This window comes from Monodon monoceros, unplaced genomic scaffold (assembly GCF_005190385.1).
Source record: "Monodon monoceros isolate NGI ecotype Baffin Bay Population unplaced genomic scaffold, NGI_Narwhal_1 Super_Scaffold_10, whole genome shotgun sequence".
Classification (NCBI taxonomy): Eukaryota; Metazoa; Chordata; class Mammalia; order Artiodactyla; family Monodontidae; genus Monodon; species Monodon monoceros.
Window position 1 is genome coordinate 28525666 of NW_021703766.1, and position 19971 is coordinate 28545636.

General features: G+C 61.5%; 1 protein-coding gene across 4 annotated transcripts in view; it reads left to right on the forward strand.

Annotated features, from left to right (window-relative positions):
• GNAO1 (G protein subunit alpha o1) overlaps nucleotides 1-19971 on the forward strand; it is a 165021-nt gene that overhangs the window by 141079 nt on the left and 3971 nt on the right. For 2 of the 4 annotated variants that reach the window (XM_029238218.1, XM_029238209.1), the window contains exons 5-7: nucleotides 2468-2596; nucleotides 4428-4557; nucleotides 18260-18413. In XM_029238218.1, coding sequence (XP_029094051.1) covers nucleotides 2468-2596; nucleotides 4428-4557; nucleotides 18260-18413 — 413 coding nt within the window. Of the gene's footprint in view, nucleotides 1-2467; nucleotides 2597-4427; nucleotides 4558-8433; nucleotides 8588-10757; nucleotides 18227-18259; nucleotides 18783-19971 lie in introns of those variants that run through there. The other 2 variants (XM_029238199.1, XM_029238227.1) reach the window with 2 other exon arrangements.

Genomic DNA, 19971 nt, shown 5'->3' on the forward strand with positions numbered 1-19971 from the left:
TGGCCCGTCCTCTCATGTTACCGGTGAGGCTCCAGGGCTCTTGGGGAGACAGGGCACCCAGGTCTCTCTGTGTCATGAGCCGGGGGCGGGTGAACACGGCTGGCCCTCCCATTTCCCTTCTGAATGATGGCTCTGAGACAGGTCCTGGAAACCCAGAAACCTGAGCACATCCCAGCACGTAGTTCTGTGGTTTGGTAGGATTATTTTTTCCCAGACTGAGGTCCCCACTAAAGGTCAGCGCTGGCTGGGAAAGCGTCCTCTCCTTCCCTCCTCTCGGGTCTTCCTGCCCCCCCTCCCCATCTGCTCTCCTTAAGCCGCAGAGCCATCATTCCAACGCTCTTCTGGTCAGAGCCTTCCAGAGTGAAATTCCAAGTCCTTACAGTGACCTCAGGGGCCTACGTGCTGTGTCCCCCTCACCTCCATCACCCCTCCAGTCTCGCCACTACCTGCGCCCGCCCCGTGTTCAGCCTCCCCACCACCTCCTGTCCAGCGCCTGCAGCCTGGGCTCCTCCTCCACTGAGGTCGTGGCCTCTGTGCCCCCTGGTCCTGCTGCTGGGGCATGAGAGGCTCATCCCCTCACCTCCTCAGTCTGCTCGACAAGCCTTCCCCAGCCACCTGATATCAAATCGCCGCCCCCAGCCAGCCTCCCCACTCACTGGTAGCCTGATTCTTTCCTCCTGGCACTTATCACCTCCGGACATGTTGTACAGCTTACTCATCTGTTATTTAACACACACACACACACACACACACGAACACACACACACACACACACACACGAACACAGGCTCCGGGGAACCCAGGACAGTCAGCAGACAGTACACACAGCAGGTGCACAGTCCGCTGTGCTCACCCTACCCCCGCCATGGCCTCCTCCCTGCGTGAGGCTCAGCCAGCACCGAGAGACAGAGGGCCAGGTTGTTTGTCTAAAGGAGGGTTCCCCAGCTGGGATGGGGACCAAGACCAGAGGCTCCCAGCCCAGGTCTCCAGCTGGAGACGACAGGAGGAGGCTCGATTTGAAACCAACACAGCTTCTAAGCAGAGGCAGTGGGAGCGTGGGGAGGGGCATGCACAGAGGGTTTGGGAGGATTGGGAAGGGCGGGAAGGGGCCCTCCAGGTTGAGATCAGAGACTGCCCAGATGCCCACAGGCCTGGAGAGGAGGCTCTGCAGCAGCCAGAGCTTTCAGGTCTGCTCTGCTGCCTCTGCCTCTCTCCTTCCACAGGGGAGAGGAGGCCTGCAGGCCAGTTTAAGAGCACGGGCTTTGGAGTCAGGCAGACCTGCGCTCGAGTCCCAGCAGTGTCCTCTTTCTAAGAGTGTGGCTTCAAGCTTGCCTTCCCTGAGCCTGGGAACACACCGTCGGCTTTATTTCCTTAGGGAGAACTCTCACAAGGATTTGAGGCAGCCTGGGTTATTGGTTTACCAAGGGACACCCTCCTCGGTGAAGGCGTCTACCCTTCCCAGCCCTGTGGACATCCACAAGCTGGGGAGCCAGCCCCCCAGTGGGTCCCAGGGCAGGTGCCGATAAAGCACAGCCCCTCCACGCGCAGCCTGGGACCCCACGTCATGCCATGACTCAGGCCCTCAGGGCTGCTTCCTGTGGGCTGTGTGTGGGGCTCTCCCCGCACAGGGATGGGTAGCCCGGCTGGCCCTTTGGGTCCTTGAATCTTCCTGCCAGCCTGACCGAGCTCCCCCCTTTCTGGTTTCCTGGATCCCAACCTGGCTTGGGGTTCAAACCTAGCCCATACCGACCCCTAAAGCCCTTCCCAGTGCGTGGCCTGGGCGGGCGAAGTGCAGAGGCCTGGTTTGTCTACAGAGCAACTGTTGGTGTGGGAGGGGCTCTGAGGCCAAAGACCTGGGTCCCAGCAAGGCCCCACCCCTGCCTGGCTGTGTGACCTCTGAGCCTCCCAGGAGCACCATATGGGACGATACGATGGCCCCCTTGATAAACCCTAAGGAACATGGAAGAGGCAGGCTGAGGTTCAGAGGGCCTCTGGGAAGCACCATAGGGAACTGTTAAGAGGTGGAATCCCAATGCCTGGCTCACAGCTGGGTGAGGCACTCACCTTCATTAGAAAACCTAAGTTTTCTAATCTGTGAAATAGTACATCTAACTCAGGAAATTAAGGATGAGACATGATGATGCATATAAAGACTAGAACCTAACTGTTGCCTATTATTATTTTAAGATGAAGAAACGACAACCACTATTATAAACATGTTAGTCTCATTTAAAGATTCAACCTTGTCTGAGTGTGCCTGGAGCCGTGTGCCTAGCCCTCGGTCTGAGCCAGAGGCTCTGAGCGCGTGCGGCGGGGATGTGAGCTTCTCCTTCTCAGCTGCCCCCACACACACACACCTGGCCCTGGACGGGGTGGTGCCATCATTCCACAGCCCCAGTCAGGACTGGCTCTCAGGGAAGGCGGTGCCCAGTACCTGGTCTATGGTCCCCTGTGTTGCCATCCCCAGCTACCTGGACAGCCTGGATCGGATCGGGGCTGCCGACTACCAGCCCACCGAGCAGGACATCCTCCGAACCAGGGTCAAAACCACTGGCATCGTAGAAACCCACTTCACATTCAAGAACCTCCACTTCAGGTGAGGCCCAGGGAGGCTCCCGAGCCCTGGCGAGGGTGCCAAGAGATGGGCAAAGCCTGCCTCTCGGCCTCGCCTCGTCTGGAGCACCCAGATGTCACCCCGCCTCGGGGAGCGTTCGAGTTGGGACAGGCAGTTAGATACGAGAAGGGGCCTATCTGTGTACCTCTCTTGCACCAAATTCGGGGGCTGGGGTGAGCGGGGAGGCTTCCTGGAAGAGGGGTCCTGGAGTGGGGGCTCTGAGGAACAGGGAAGATTTAAGCGGACAAGGGAGGGGAGTCCTGTCCCTGGGTGATTTCTGAGGAGGAGGAGGAGGAGGAGGGGGGATCACCTAGGTGGCCCCTTGGAGGCCACCTTGTGAGAGGGGTGGGGAATAAGGTGGGTGAACCCAAGCGACGTGTGTGCAACCCCAGGACCCATGTCATCTCAGAGCTGTAGAGGGTTTGGAGATCAGCTGACCCACCCTCTCCGGGTACACTTGGGGAAACCGAGGCCTGGGAGGAGTAAGGCTGTCCCCAAGCACAGAACACGGCTCAAGTCCAGGGGTCTGGGAGCCGCTGTCCTGCCCCTACCTGCCTCCATGTGTGGTTTCCAGGTGTCAGGTAGAACAGGAGGAGTGGCCTGTGTAAGGCCGCTTCTTGGCCCCCTGCCCACCCTGGGAGGGCTGGACTCCAGGACCGCTGGCCAGCCCACGGCCCAGCCCCTGCCCGCTCTCACTGAGACAGAGGGCGTTGAAGTTCTGTCTCTATCTCCGCAGGGCCGCACGAGCCTCGCTGGGCACACGGACCCCTAGGCCTCCCCTGAACCTGGGGAGCACAGTGATGGGCACAGAGGCCCCACAAGGTGCCTCTTGCCCCCTACTCTCTCCAGTCTCTCCCTGCTCAGCCCTCGGGGGCAGAGGGTGCGGGGCTGGGCTTGGGGCTGCCCGGCCTGCAGAGTCTGAGCATAAGCGCTGTGGAGGGGCCGCAGAGACCATCAGCCTGTGCCCAGCATTTCAGATGGGGAAGCAGGATCCAAGGGAGGCGGTGATGGGACGAGTACAAGGCCTGTTTCCTTGTTCCAGGCCCACTCTGGGCTCTGCCTGCGGTTACTGTCCTCTGTTGGGAGGTCAGGGCCCAGCCCACCCCGGCAGCTGTGTGCCAGCAGACCTCCCAGGCCTAGGAAGCAGTGGACCTTCATTCAGGGCGTTAGGTGTGAGGTTGACCTCTTCCTTCCAGGAACCAAGCCGCACCTGCCACAGTCAACCCCCACGGCCCTCCTGCCCCCTGGGGGATGGTGTCTGAGAGGGGGAGAGGGAGGGGAGGCACAGAGCAGAGGCTTTGTCAGCAGACAGACCTGGGTCTCACCCCACCTCTACCACACCAACTCCTGCCGGGACCCTGGGCACTTAACCCCTTGGTGCCTCACTGTTCCTCCATGTAGCAGGTGACGATCCCTGCCTCCCTCCTTCCCTCCTGGGCTGCTCTGGAGTTTTCACAGCCCACAGACGTGAACAGACACACTCAGAAAGCCAGGGACAGGATGTGCGTGTTACCCTGAGAGGACCTCGCAGAGGTGTTTCTCAGGAACCTTGCAGAGGCATTAGTAAAAGTCCTGAGATGCAAGGGCAGGTCTTCGAGTCTCTGTGGGAGCACAGCCCAGTCATGGGGCAGAAGCAGTGACGGCCACCCTGCCCCAGGGACGCGGCAGTCAGCCCTGAGCACCTGGAGTGAGGCTCCTTGGGAGGCTCATTGCGTGTACAGCCCCCTCCCCCCCGCCGCCTGCTTGACCAGTGTCCGCACACCGGCCGGGGCCCCACCGCCCACCACGTCCAGCTTCCCTGTCTCCCCTGCAGGCTGTTCGACGTCGGGGGCCAACGATCTGAACGCAAGAAGTGGATTCACTGCTTCGAGGACGTCACGGCCATCATCTTCTGTGTCGCGCTCAGCGGCTATGACCAGGTGCTCCACGAAGACGAGACCACGGTGAGTGGCCCTGGGCCGCCTGGCCTCAGTGGACCAAGGCGGCTCTCAGGTGGGGCTGGCTGCGGTGGCCGGGGGTTCCGTTGTCGGCCAGGCCATGCCCGGGCTCCCTCTTCTGACTTCGTTGCGGGGCAAACGCCTCGTGATGCCAATGCAGCAAAGGCAGCCACAGGCCGCCCTGCTCAGAGGCTGCATGCAGACTGGTGACAAACGTCTCTGCGGACTCTGGGTCTCGGGCAGTACGTGCCTCTTTAATAAATTCAGCAGGGTCACAGAGGCCGTCAGGCCAGAACCAAATTAAGCAAATCCTAAATGAAATCAGGGTGCAGTCGAGCAAGAATGTACGTAAGACAGAAATAGCAGTCCTTAGCCCTCACGGCCCTCCCTGAGCAGTGGACGGGGCTGGTAGCCGGAAGGGCAATGGGACATGGCATGTAGGCGAGTGACAGCGGTGGCGCGGGCCGGTCCCCTGGAGGAACCCAGCCCAGGTTCCCGCCTCCCGTCAATGCGTCTTCAGTTTGGGGCCTCAGAGAACTGCCAGGCTGGCTTCAGAGGGGGGCCCTCACCTGGAGAGGGCGTGGCCTTTCTCTGGGCCTGGGCTGGGCCTGGGCCTGGTTTGCTGCTGAATTCAGGCAGCACCCTCTCTGCCTCGGTTACTGTCTGCTGTCAAAGGGGTGTAACCATAGTACCTGCCTGGTGGGGCGTTGGCAATGGAGTGAGAATCCGCGAGAAGTACTTGGAACCGTTTCTGGCACAGCAGCGCCGAGCTGGTGGTTGTATTATCACCGGGGATTGTGCTGAGCTGGGGGCCCACTGAGCTGCCCGTGGAGAGGTGGGCCTGCTGCAGAGCCTGCAGGGAAAGCCGAGCACTGGCCCGGCACACCACGGGTTCTCCGGAGACAAGCACCTGCCGCGGTAGGGCTCCTGGGCTGTGGGGTCACACCTTTGGCGATCGTTAGCTCCTGCTGTGTGAAGCAGGCACAGGGCCCTGGCACTGAGGGTTTGGGGCTGGGCTCATCACGGTGGGCCTTGAGCAAGGCCTGTCTTCTCTCTGGGCCTGTCTCCTCAGTCCCTGCCTGCTGGTCCCTCGGGGCTGCTGCGAACATCTGCTGAGCTGTGGGGTGCAGTGCTGTGGGGAGGAGGAGCCGCCGTCCTGCGGGACTTATGCAACATTGGGGCCAGGGCCGCTGGCCGGGTGGGTGATCCGGACTCGCGCCACGTGCTGGCTTGTCCCCCTTGCCCTTTCTCTTTCAGCCCCAGGTACACTCCTGAGTTAGGCATCAGCAAAGCCCCCCAAGCCCTGCCTTGTTCCAGGGCGAGTCTCTGGGGCCCCAGCTGTGCAGCTCTTTCTGGTAACGCCGTAATCATTCTCAGTGGCCTCAGCTGGCTGTGGCGTCTAAGATCACCAGATCTGGACCCACTGACCACCCCAAAGCCCCAAAGGTCGGCTCCTGCTGCCCCCACAAGGCACCCGCGTGCAGGGACTGCCCCGGCACGTCTCTCACTGGTCCGTTGTTGACTCTGCTTTTGGACCCACTGTTCACGGTCCACTTGGCCACTCAGGTGCTCTGAGATCCAGGTGGCTCATCTTTTCTTCCTGCAGTGCCTGGGAGTGGGAAGCAGGGCTGGTGCAGTGAGCAAAAAGCTGATCCTGCTGTGGGTTTCAAACAAACTGAAGCACTGGGGTGTCGAGGGCCCCAGGCCTCTCCCTGGGGACCCGCTCAGCTCAATCCCAAGTCCCAGGCCCATCAGCCCTGGGGCAGGGGCTCGCACTCACCTCTGGAGCACAAGGCAGAGCAGAGGGACGTCTGGGCGGGTCTGGCAGCCACGGGGTCCCAAGCTCCATGGCCCTCGGGTCTCCAGTAAACACGGGCGGGTGCCAAGCCTCACCCTCGGATGGCCTCTCTGGTCTGCTCGCCCAGGCAGCCCTCGCTCCGGAGCAGGGCCCGTCCTGGGGCACCTTCCTTCTCGCCTTCCTGCCTTTACTGTCTCTCTCCCACCTCCCTCCTTCTCCCCCATTTCCCCGCCCTTCTTCACAAGGGCTGGAGCAGAGGACCTTGGGGAAGCAACAGCACGTGGGGCCACAGCCAGGAGCAGGCTTTTCCTGGGGCTCTGTCCACCCAGGAAAGATCAGCAGCTCCTCCAGGGCACGGGAGTTGGCTTTACCACTTAACAAGAGCCCACAAAGGCAGCTCATTGCCACGGTGACAGCAAGAACAGCGCTGTAGAGCTGAGCAAAACGCCTGTGTGTCCAGGGCCAGGTGGCAGCGTTGGGCAGCGGGGGGTCTGGGCGGATGTGGCCCGCGGTCTAGCCCCGCCCCCTCCCGCCAGTGAGTGTGGCAGCTGCTCCACCTGCTCCTCTGTAAAATGGAGCCCGTGGCAGAGCAGCCTCTGGGCGGCTGTGAGGACCAGCAGGCTCAGAGCTGCAAGAGTGCCTGCCCTCAGGACTCTCCACTCAGCAGACGGCAGCTGTGGGATGGCTCTGTCCAGGCACACGGCTCAAGGACAAGCTATGGGACGAGGACGCTCTGCCCCTGCGAGGCAAGAGCTCCACCCTGCTGACCAGTCCTTGGTCCTCCACCTTCCTCTCTGGTCGGCCCTGCCTCTCCCTCCCAAGCCTGGGGTAAAAATTGGGACTGCCTGAGAGAAAGGTGTCTGGAGGCTCCTGGAGCTCAGCCAGGACCCCTGGGGCTAGTGGCTGCCCGCACACCGGCCGGCCACCCTGCCCACTGTGGCCCAGACCCCAGCGGCCCCGGGCCTCACCTGCCACAACTTCTCAGCGCCAGTGCCGTCACCGCCACCTGCAGGGCCTTAACTTGCCAAACCAAGGCCAAAACCATGAGCAGATTCTGAGAGACCCTCCAAGTCGGGCAGGTATGAAGCGCCTCCTTCCAGTTGATACCATCAGCTAAGAGTTGAAAGCAGCAGGTTCCCAGGGCACCGCCGGGTGACTTTGCTGTGAAGCCTGCCCCCCACTCCCGCGTTCCACACTCCTCACCAGCCACTCGGCTTAGGTTGGTCTTCCCCACCCTCGCCTTCCATCTCCAGCCACGCAGTCCACAGCCCCAGGGTGGCCGTGGCCTCCAGAGCCTGCACAGGGGCCTCTGGAGGGACCGGCTTTGACTTCCTGGCCCGAGACCGGTTGAACCAATTTTGTTTTTTGCTTTTTTTTCTCTTTCTTTCTCTCATGTTTTCTGCTGGGTTTTTATCTTCCTCTCTGTTTTCGTCTGTTTTGCTGGCTTTCATCTTGGGGTTCTTCTGGCCCCTCTACCGGGAAACCAGCCTCAAAAGCAGCTCATCCAGAGCCGCCCCACGGCCCAGCCAACCCACCCAGTCTCCAACCACACCAAGGCCACAGCAAGATCACTCCCCCGACGCTGTCCCCCTGGTGTCTGCTTCCAACTCTGGATTAATTCGAGGATCTCTTGGTCCTCGGTTAATGTTTCCCAACTGAATGCGTGCACCCTCCCACCCCTGCTGGCAAAACCAAATGAGACCCCAGTAGAGAAATCTGCATGCCTGAGGTCCTGTGTGGACGTGTGGATGGTGGCGCGGCCCCTGCCCCCGCGTGCATGGTGCATGTCCTCTCCATGGGCTAGAGTCCCTCTGGTGACCCCACTGCCCTGGCCCGGGTCAGCCCTCTTCAGTGGGGGGGTGGCGTTCCCCACCCTGTGCCCTGCTCCACCCCCCCCCCACCTGTGTGTGGAATGCAGCAGGGACCATGTCCTTGTCCTTGTGGATCCTCCTGTCTCCGTCCCTGGTGGTGCATTCAGCCGTGTTGGTGGACCTTCCCTTCGCTTGTCCCGCTTTGTCACTGGCCGCGGTGGGTCAGGGCCCCGGGCACTGCCAGCCCTCACTCGCCTCTCCACTCTGTTGCAGAACCGCATGCACGAATCGCTGAAGCTCTTCGACAGCATCTGCAACAACAAGTGGTTCACGGACACGTCCATCATCCTGTTTCTTAACAAGAAGGACATATTCGAAGAGAAGATCAAGAAGTCCCCGCTCTCCATCTGCTTTCCTGAGTACACAGGTAGAGACTGCCACTCCCCATGGGGACCGCGGGGGCCACGCAGCCGCTCGGGCCACACCAGCTCCTGAGGGAGCTCATTCCCCCTCACCATGCTCTGTGGACACACCAGATTCTGCCCTGGAGAATCCAACACAAAACCGAAGGCGGGTCCCCTCCTTTCCCCACAACGTGCTGTTGCGAGGGGGTGGGGCAGCCAACTGGGGCATCCTGGTCAGGGGAAGCAGGGCTGGAATCCCAGCTCTGCCACTTACGAGCTGTGTGATCTCGGCAACCTCTGGACATCAGCTTGGTCATCTGTAAATAGAGCTTATCAGTAAAATGGCAATACCAAGATGATGATGGGGTTGAAGATTGGGGCTTCGAGTCAGACAGCCCAAGGTTCGTGCCCCCACTCTGCCACTCACAGCAGGTTACATAACCTCTCGGAGCCTTCGTTTCTGTGTCTGTGAGATGGGAACAATCACTGTGATTATCCACCCTCCCTCCCAGAGTTGCCAGAGGACAAAGTGAGCTAAGAAGCATGGAGGGCTTAGCATGGCAGTCGTTGCATAGTACGTGCTCACTAAACATTCGCTATTGCTCTTATGACTGTGATGCTAAAAAGTATCGTGACAGCACCCCCATTCAAATGGCCTGTTGAACGTGAGAGAGCTTCCCGAGCAGCAGAGATCAGGGCCGTCCTGCGGAGGGTGCTGAGGCTGCCGGAGTCCACCTCTGTTAATGTTGCCATGGGTTTACCTGACTGTGGGTGGGTGGGCAGCCTGGCCAGGGCCCTCATGGTGCAGCAGGGTGCCTGGAATAGCCCACGGGCTCACTGGCTCTTCAGGATGGCCAGAGCCTGGTCAGAGAGGCGAATGGAAGCAAAAGCGGGCATCCCCAGCCTGACCAGCCCCCCGGCCTGGAGAGCACAAGGGTAGACAGGGTCCCAACAAGGTGAGCCTGCTAGGTGAGCCTCCGGGCTGAACCCCAGCCCCCTGAGAGTGGACGTCGGGGCCATGGCTTGGAGCCGGACAAGCGGCACAGCTCACTCTGTCTCCCCTTCCTCGAGATCAGGCTGCCTGCCCCATGGGTCAGGCCCCAGCAGCATGCAGCCAGAGGTGGGCCGGGCTCAGCACCCCTCACACCCGCCAGTCAGCCTCCTTTTAGTCGTATCTGAATTGGGGGTCTGTGGATCCTGCCCTAGGTGACCTGGGTTGTGGCCCATGGTGCAGCGGAAAGAAGCAAGGTGAGTCAGTCACCAAGGCCGTTTGGTGCTGACGAGGCCCCAGGGACCCTCTCCCTCACCACTGGCCCAGATTTAGGTAGACCCTCAAGGCCAGGCCTGGTGGCCTGTGCCCATGTGCCGAGGGGCTGGGTCTGTCCTGCTGTGGCTCCAAAGTCCAGCCCCCCTCCCTCCCTCAGTGGGTTGTGACAGCCCTGCCTGGACCTGGGCCTGGGCCGGGGTTCCTGGAGCCTGTAGAGGCTTCAGGGCAAAGCCAGGAGTCCTGTTCTGTTCCTCCCTAAACAGCATCTGCTCTCCTGGAAACGCCTCTCCCTGGGCTCACCAGGGACAGAGTGATATGGCAGCAAGGAAGGCAGCAAGTCAGCAAGCCAGACAGTTCTTAATCCCTGGAGGGTGAACATGAGAAGGAGGAAGGGGGAAGGAAGGAGGGTGGGGCGATGAGAGGAAGGAGGCCAGGGCGGCTCCCAGGTGTGGCACAGTTTCCACCCACCTTGCCCAGCAACAGTCAAGGAAGGTGGTGTCCCTGCCCACTCCGAGGAGTCACAGCCAGGAGAGGACAGCCTGCAGGGGCTGGCGCAGACTTCTGCACCTGTGTGAGGACTGGTTCAGATTTCTTTGGGCAGGACCCGCAGGAAGAGAGAATGTTTGCATCAGGAGCCCGTACACGCATCTATGAAAAGAAACAGGAGTTCCATGAAACAGTGTTCACCCTTAGCACAGGTGAGGTCTGGTGAGGTTTGATCTCTTGTTTCCGTCATTGGTTTTAAACTGGATGTGGACCACGGACTTGGTTTCATGACCCACTGTTGATCGAGCTGAGCTGTCGTCAGGTTTCTCCTGCAGGGTTGTCACTGAGAGGCCCTTGGTGTCCGCTCCCCAGCCCGTGGCCTGACCGGCACCCAGCTGGGGGCCTCGCCTCACCAGCTCCCGACCTGGTCTCTCCCGCAGGCCCCAACACCTTCACGGAAGCCGTGGCTCATATCCAGGCGCAGTACGAGAGCAAGAACAAGTCGGCCCACAAGGAGATCTACACCCACATCACCTGTGCCACTGACACCAACAACATCCAGTTTGTCTTTGACGCCGTGACGGACGTCATCATCGCCAAAAACCTTCGGGGCTGTGGCCTCTACTGAGCCCTGGCCTCGCCACCCAGCTGCCCACCACCCTGCCCAGCCTGCCGCCCCACCCCTGCCCTGGACAAGGGAGCACCAGCAGATGGCACTGAGTGGGGAAGAGGAGGCGCCCTCCACGGCCTCCCCCGCCCCAGACACCAGAACACGTGGTAACGGGGCTGGCGGGGGCGCCGAGTTCCCACACCTGCCGAGACAGACGGCCCGCTGGCCTCCGCGCCATCGCTGGGTGTCTCCCCGGGAGAGAGGCGTATGGGGGCCGTGCCGCCGTCCGGGCCAGAATGGGCGCGCTCTGCACGCAGTGGTTCAGGCTTGAGGTCCCAGAGTCCCCTCCTGTCTTCGAAGCTGTGCAGGTGGTGGGGCGGCGTGCTGGCCGGAGCGGGGGCAGTGGGAGCCGCTGCTCAGCTTTTCTTGGGGTCCCTCTGGTCGAGGGCAGCTCCGTCACCAAAGGCCACGGTGGGATCAGGCCACCAACCGCGTGTGGGTCCGGGGGCTCAGGCCTCGGCAGTGCCTCCCTCCTCCTCCCCCTGGACCTCAGCCCCGGACGCCAGTCCTTCCTTCTCTGGGCCTCCCTCCCTTCACACCTCTGGGGCTCCCCAGTGCCCTCCTGGGGAACCCCCACCCCGACTCCTCACAGGTCTGGAAATGCTTCTGAGACCGACTTCTTGCAAAGGCACGTGGTAGATGGTCGGCGGGGTTGAGTCCTGCGGTGTCTGGACCGAGGTTGGGAAGAGATGGTGGGGGAGCGGAGGCCGGAGGAAGTGGCTCTTGCGTTGACTGGGATGGGGGCCTCCCACCTGGTCTTTGTAGGCCCCAGGGTGGCTTATCTACTTCTCCCGTCAGTCACCCAGGGCTTGGGCGGCCGCTCTGGAGTGTGAGCAGATGTGCTTTTTCTTTGCAAATTCATGGCGAATCCAACACAAACCAGCTGGGGCAGCAGGGGGCCTGGGGACTGGAGGTTCTGTAGTTGAGCAGGCCCAGGGTAGGTGTGGGCACGGCCCCTGTAGCCGGTGTCCCAGCTTCCTTCTGTCTTGGTGAAGAAATCAGAGAGTTTGTCCACAGCCCTCGGGGTCCCGCCAGCCCCCGGGGGCAGAGGAGGGCAGACGTACGGGCCCATCATACTGTGTGTGCTGTGAGGGGCACAGCCTGGCGCGTGCGCGCACACACACACACACACACACACACACACACACACACACACTTGAGACCCCTTGGAGGGGCTATGCTGTAGAGATCCCTGAGGAGAAAAGGGTGGGGTGACTCCTCCTGGTGACCCAGGCCCTGGCTGACCTTGGACAATGAACACACCTCTTTCTCTCTCTCCTGGGCGCCTCCCGTTGGCGGATGCCACCAGTCAACACCCCAGGCAGACCCTGTGTGCTTGGATGGCGGCTTTGCCTGGGGAGCCAGATGTGCCCACAGGAGGAGAGGGGCCGCGCCTGAGGGGCCTCTGGCTCCCTCCTCAAGCCCTCTGCTCCTCCAGCACCCGCTCTGGGCTCTGCTCAGTCCCGGGCCAGGCAGGACCCCTGCCCTCCCAGCGCAGCCGCTGACTGCCCCGCAGCCAGGAGCTCTGGGCTTCTCGCTTCCAACAGACCCGGAGCTCTGGGTAGTGCACGGGAGACCCAGGGCACCTTCCCTAGTGCCAGACGCCTGCAGGGGTGGGCACTGCTGGGGTGAGCCCCGTCCCTGCCTGGCTGTCTTGCTGCTGCCCCTGGCCTCATGGGAGATCAGCAGGCAGCCCAGCTCCATTTCGGTTTTGCTTGCCTCGTTGTGTGCTGCGCCTCGTACAGGGTGCTGGGTCGTGGCAGAGGACAGGCCCCTGGAGCCGACAGCCGCAGTGTCCCGCACGGGCAGCCAGGGCCAGTCGGGCCATGTTGTCCGACACTGAAGGCGTAGCAGTTACTTCCTGGCAGCACCACCCTGGGTGTGGGCAGCTGTGCCCCTAACGCTGCCCTGTGACCCCAGACTCAAAAGCAACTGCTAAGAAGGGTATACTGGCCAAGCCCCACCTCTAAGGCCATTGTCTTGGAGGTGGGAGTCACCTGCTCTCCAGGCCCAGGGCAGCAGCCAGGCTGAGGGCCCCGGGCCATAGCCCACCCCGTCTGCCATGTTAGGAGGCTGGGGAGCGGGGTGCTTGGGGCCTTCCTGCCCCTCCGTGCCCTGGGCTGCCTTTTCTCTCTCAGATGCTCTGCCCTGCTCAGCTGCTTATGCTACTCTTGCCCTCTGACCCTGGCCTGCCCAGGGGGTCCTTGGCTGTCTAGTCGAAGCCCCCAAGGAGCAGGTATCCAGGGTGAAATTCCTTCCCTGTCCTCTGCGTCTCCCATCCACGTCGTCACAGGTGGCTCCACCATGGGGAGGAACGACTGAGGGGACAGATGAGTTTTGGCTCCGTCGTGGGTGTGGGTGTGGGGGAGATGTTATGAGTGACCGGACGTGGGTGATTCTCTTATCCAGAGTGGCCCCGTGTGTGACCCAAAGAGGCCATGCTTCGACTCTCCGCATGCCTCTAGTTTATCAGAGCAAAGGGAAACTGATCTCTAGGAGGGGCGCCTTTACCAGACCCGTGAAACTTAGGCCTGCCGTCTAGATGCCTGTGGGCAGGTTCTGTGCCCTGCACCAGTTGCCCTCACAAGAGCCAGGTCTTAGCCTTCCCACCAAGAACTGAGAGAGGCCCCCAAGGCTCTCCGGCCTGCCTGGAGGGGGCAGTGCCTGAGGCCCAAGGAAGGGCTCTGTGGAGCCTGTGGACTCTGGCCTGAGGAAGGTGCAGGGTCTGCTCCAGCCCTGAGCAGACAGCACACCAACAGTTCTGACATTCTGGTTCTATGGCCCCCTTGCCTGGAGCCCTAGATGCCTGGTGCCCTGGCCCTTTTTCTCCTCTCTGGTCCCAGCAGAACCTGAGGACCCATGGGCACATGCTCCTACCATGGGGCGGTGGGCGCAACCCGGGCAGAAGGCCAGCACCGGATATGGTGCCAGGAGGCAGCTCTCCTCCCAGCCTCTCCCCCGAGTCCAGCTCCGCCCCACTGATGGGAGCTGGAGGCACCCCTGTCCTCCACGACTGCCCTCCCTACCCAGAGCCCCCATGACCAGGGTCCTTAAACCCCCAACACGGAACACCCAGGAGTCAGCTCACCTAGCTCACCTCTGCCAGGGAGAGTCCCGCAAGGGGAGAGAATATCCCACTGCTTCCACCTAACCCTGTGACAGTCTCTGCCCCACTGGTTGATTCTGTAGATTCTCCTCTCTGGCCTGCATCATTCCTGGCTCCTTCCCCTCTTCCCTTGGCCTGACCTAGTACACTCTTCAGCCCTCTTGGTGAGTAAATCCACTGCAATCCGGGCCTCAGCCTCTTCCCTCCAGACCAGGTAGTGTCCTGCCCGGCCCCCTTTTTGAGAAGTCTGGTGCACAAGGCCTCTTCGGGCGGCCTCTGTCCTTCCCCGAGCCTTCCGGAAGCCTTCAGGCACAACCTGGCAGTTCTCAGGAACTGAGGCTTGAGGCTCTGGCTCCGTGGCCATCAGAGATTCAGTCTTGGGTGCCAAAGGCCAGCACCCTCCAGACAGCGCCCCTTGTCAACCCACAAGCCTACAGAGCGGAGGGTCCAGCAGCCCAGAGCAGTGAGACAGGACACAGCATCCAGACCAGGATCAGGGCCCGGATGTGAGCTGCTGCCCCCCACTGCCCGCCCCCAGGGAGGTGGGTCCTCAGCCCTCTTTCCCAGGAGCCAAGTGGGGCCTTCCCTTGGGGGCTTCAGACACGCTGCACCCCCAACCAGATGAAGGCCCCCGTCAAGGGAGGGCCTGCTCAGGGCAGAGACAGAAGGGAGGCCCATCCAGGCCCAAGGTGCCCAGGGCACCAGCATGAACCCACCGCCCGTCCCCGGCAAAGCCAGCCGCTCGGAGGCACCACCCCTCCTGTGGCCCATCCTTTCCTCCCCTGCTCCCCACCCCGCCCCATCCCCGTGGCCTCCCTGAGCAGCCAGGCCCTTCACCTCCTGGTCCCCTCTGTCTTAGTCCCTGCGTCCTCTGTGCCCTGTGCCTCCTCCCCTCCCCGTCCCTGGCAGAGGTGGGCTTGGGCGCCCCTCTCCTTTCTTAGCAAACCCCTCTTAGGTGCCGTGGTCCCACTTCCCGACCCCAGCGCCACCCAGCCCATATTAACTGTAATTTTGTAAGAAGAGCGACTCGTCGGTTTAATAAATCTCTAGTCATTGTAATAATTTATTGGCTGCCGTAATGTATTTATTAGTCACCCACCATTAATAAAAAGTGCCAGCTTTTCCTAGCGCGAGTGTGGTGTGTTGCATCAGTGCCCAAGTTGCTTCCACCGGCGCCCCCCGCACGACACGTGTCCTGGGGCCGGACTGTGGGCCACCTGGCAGAGGGGCACAGCCTGCTGGGGCAGGATTCCGGGTGACCGGGATTGTCGTGAGGGCAGAGGCTGGTCTGTCCCATCCCTTGTGCTTGGTGCCGGCCACGCCCCTGCTCCAGTGGCGGCAGCCAGGCCGCTGGCCACGCTCTGCTGGAGACTGGGAGAGACAGGGTGGTGACGACAGCAGGGGTGGGTGCTGTCACCTGGCTGTGGCTCCTGGCTCCCTGCTCTTTTCTCACATGCTGACAACTCCTCTTGTGAATGTGTTCTTGCATCCGTGTTCTCCGGGGAAGCTTGGATGGACAAGCTGGGCTCTTGGCTCCTTGGTGATGGGTTCCAGTGTGTTTGGAGGGATGGCGGTGAGGCCTGTGGGGTGTGGAGGGGTTCTCGGTGCCGGCGCCTCCCCTCCCTGCAGCGGCTCCCCTCCCAACTGCCCTCCCTGCATCTCCAGGCTCAGCCCCTCCTTCCAGGCTCACTCCAATGCCCTCCCCACGGGACCAGGTCTGACTGGGGAGCGTCGCTGCCTCCCCGGCCCCGCCCCCGCTCTGTGCCGCTCGCTCGCTTGCTCGGAACCGGGACTTTTTCACGTGTGTGCATTTTCTCTCCCCAACTAGACTGTGAGCTCTCGGAGAGCAGGAGACTGTGCCGGTCGTTCCTACAGCCCCGTAGCTGCCCCACGGAGGGCCTTGCACACAGATCCAGCTGGTATTGGTGGGAAGAGTGCCCGCTCTGCAGCCCTGGGGCGTGGAGGGGCCGAGCCTTAGCCGAGTGGAACTCTGGAGCCCAGGCAGCTGGCCTGGATTTTTCCTTCGGACCTAAGCTTGGCGGCCTCCAGACCTTCAGCTCAGCCCACATGCCAAACGGGCACAGTCCGCACTGTCCGCTTGGGTCTCCCTAGTGGCCCCTTCTGGTCCTGGGGGTGCCCTGGGCATATGTCCCCACCGCGTCCCCCGACGTCTAGATCAAGTCGAGATAGTTGGGCAGTGAGTTGGGATCTTGCCTCTGGTTGAGGCCTTCCAGCTGTTGGTTGAGCAGCGATAGGACAAGGTGGTGGTGTGTGTTGGTGAGGCTTTTGCTATCGAATCCTTGGCTCTCCTCTGCTCCCTGGTGGCTCGGGGACCCTGGGCGTTCCCAGCCCCCACCCCCCTGCGCGTGGATCCACCTGGCCTCCCAGGAAACCTCCGCCTGCCCTTTTCTGAACAGCCTCCATTGAGACGGCACCGGGCGGAAGTGTCTCATGCCTCCCTGAGCGTGACTATGCAGTGACTGACCAGTAGAAATTGCGGGGACTGAGAATGAAATTGACTGGTTGAGGCTAGGAGGGTAATAAGATCATAGGAGTTTGCTGAATATGTGCGGCAGAGTGAGAGGACGATGCCATTTATTTACTACAGATCCCAGAGGGCGTCGTAAATCCGTGCGGTTGTCTAGGGGCTCCCGAGAGGCAGCTGAGAACCTAGACTGCCCCCTCCACCAACTGGTCTTGACCATAAGGACAAGGGTTTGGCACCAGTACCCTTTCCAGGTCACCAGTATGACTACACAGTCATGGAAGAGGTGACGGAAGGCACGCGGAGCTGGCCATGACTCTCTGATCATTTATTCTAAAGCCCACAGGCTCCTCACTCTGGCTGGAGAAACCAACCCATTGCATTGCAGAAGCTCTGGTCTGGCCCAGAGCCGGGTGCAGGTCTCTGCTCTTCCTCACCCCAGCCTTGTCACCTCTCATTGTCCCCTAAGGATCGATGAGGTTAAATGACACAAGGCAGGGGAAGCTTGGTGATGGGTGGTGGTCATTTCATCTTCTTCCTGCTCCCACTCAGCTGGAGGGAGATGTCGGAAAGCAGTTTACTCAGCGCCACTGCTTGCTCGTCCATCTCAGTGATGAATGCCCAGTGATGCCCACACCACTGCTCTGCTCTCTCCTATGATTTGCTTCAGTCTTCTTACTTCAGAGGGAGTGTGTAGCCTGGAATTAATCCTGAACTTGACCTGCAGACCCCATGGAGCTAGGTTTGGGGCAGACAAGTTTCCAGGGTTAGGACAGGGCTCTTGGGGGAAATGAACAGCTCTCCCTTCCCCCAGAGAGTTATATCACGAGGAAGCCACCTTCCTGTGCAGAAATGGGTTTGTACACAGAGAACAAACTGCCAAGGAACAGACTGCCCAAGTTCATGTGCCTGGCATCCCACAGTAGGATAAGTCCGTCCTTGCCCCGGACAGAGGGCTGTCCCCTGGGATCCTGCTTGATTTGGAGTGCCCATTGTGTTCACTCATTTGCTAAATGAACTCCTGCGCGCAAAGCAGTTCTCCGTGTCTGCGGTGCTTAAAGCTCCTCGCGTGACCAGTCGTGGTTGAGTTTGACCTAGCCCGAGGGGGTACGGCCAGAGCCCCAGGCACTCCTGCAGGAGCCTGGCGTGACTTTCCCTCAGACCACAGGAGGGGCCTAGAGGCCCTCACCACTCCCAGAGTACACCCTGACCCACAGGTTAGGCCCAACAGGACAGGTCTGGACAGGAAGGGCCAAAGCCCGGCTCGCAGGCTCCCGTCCAGCAACCCCCACCCCCCCGCCAAAACGCACACGCACACGCACGCACGCACACGCACGGAGACCTTCCCGTGGCTGGAGACTGCAAACTGGAGAGCTCGGTCACCCCGTCCTCAGCCTCACTCAGGGAGCCCGGGTTGGCTCCCAGTCCAGTCTCTGCCACCAGCCCTGAGACAGGGGTGTTGGTTGCTCTGAACACTGGAAATGCGAAGCTTCATGCTGTGCGAGAACGTTCTGTCAGCCTCCCGAGGAGCTGAGGAGCCGTGGGGGCCCAGGAGCCCTGCCTGAGCTGCCAAGACCAGTTCCTCCCTCTCAAGCCTAACTTCCGTCTTCTCTTTCCCTGTCTCCGTGTCTGTCCCTCTCGCTGTCTGTCTGGCTCTCTCCCTCCCCACCTGGGGCTGCAGAACCGCATGCACGAGTCTCTCATGCTCTTCGACTCCATCTGTAACAACAAGTTCTTCATCGATACCTCCATCATTCTCTTCCTCAACAAGAAAGATCTCTTTGGTGAGAAGATCAAGAAGTCACCTCTGACCATCTGCTTTCCTGAGTACACAGGTAGGTGTCGCGCGGACCTGCCAGGGACCTGTGTCTCCCCTGCGGGCACGGGCACCCCTGCAGGCATCTGGCAGAGGGTAGAGGAAGAGGCGAGGGAGTGACCAGGTCTGGCCCCTCCCAGGGCACTGCCCTGGGCGTGGTGGGGAATGGACCCTCGTGACGCGTGTGGGTTGTGAGCAGGCGATTCCGGAGAGACGTGGCAGGATCAGGAGGCAGGACAGGCGCACAGCTTCCCCCTCTTCTTCTGTCCTGGTCCCCTGCCTCCCTGGTCTCCCCCCCCCCTCAACCCCTGCCCGGGCTGCCTCAGCCCCGCCTGCTTTCTCTGCTCCTGCTTCGGTAGCCCTGCTCGTGCCAGCAGAGCAGTTCCCCCGCCCCACGCCGTGGGGCCTGCTCTCCCCACCTCCACCCCCATCCCGCCTGCTCTTTCCCCGCTCTTCTCCGCCCCTGCGCTTTTCCCCCAAACCACCCCTACTTCCTGCAGGCCTTCTCCATCTCCGCTTGCCTCTTTTCCGCCTTCTCCAGGGCTTTTCCTCTCCTTCTGGCTCCAGGGGAGTGTGCCCCCCCCCCCCCCCCCCCCCGTGGGAAGCTGTCTCTGGCAGCTGATGGAGGCTGGCTGTGTAGGGTGGCCCGGCTCTGGGCTGCTGCTGAAGGCTAGGGCAGCGCTGACGGGAGGCCGGAGCCCAGCCTTTGTCGCTCTGGGGACTGGGAAGCTTCTAGAGGCCCCTGGGGCATGGCGGTAGAGAATGTGTCACAGGTGGGCTCAGTCTGGAACCCACTCCCTGACAGCCCCAGTGAAAGATCAGGGCTTAGGCTCAGCTCCCAGGGTGACATGGGTCCCCAAACCCAGCCAGATTCCAGAAGAGATGGATGCTGGCCCCTCTGCCCTCCTCCACTCCTGGGGAGGGGGGGTCTGCCCTCACCCTTGGGTGTGGAGGGCGCATTGGCTTGTTCTGAGCGCAGCCTGTCTCCACTGTGTGAATCTGCCAGCTTCCTGCCCTCCCCAGGGTGCAGAGAGGGAGACAGGGCAGGCTCTCGGGGCTGACAGGCGTCAGGAGCATGGTGCAGGCAGGCGGGCAGTCAGGCAGGCTAAAGCAGCTTCTGGACCCAGACTCTGCAACTTGGGACAGGTTAGTCGCCTGTGCCTTGCTTGTTATCCGGGCACCACAGCAGATAATGACGCCCACTGCTTGCGGGGCTGGGGGCGGGGGATGAACGGAGAGAATGGTGCCTGGTGCCAGGCCTGCACCATAGCTGCCATCACTGCCTTCGTACCATCCAGAGGATGGAAACCAAGCAAGGGGGATTGGCCGTGGAGGAGGCGCCCTCTGCGGGTGGGGTGGAGCGAGTCCATGCAGGCACGGGACAGGCCAGGGAGGGCCCTGCCTGTGGGTGGAGCTGGGCGTTAGCCCCCCCCTTGGCAGCCATCTCTCCCAGCCTCAGCAGAGGCCCTTCAGGACCAATTCGGGTCTTTAGATAAAGTCGCGGTGACCGGATGGGGCTCGGAAGTCTGCAAACTCCAGCAGGCCCTCTCAGGCCAGTGCCACCTCAGGGGGCCGGC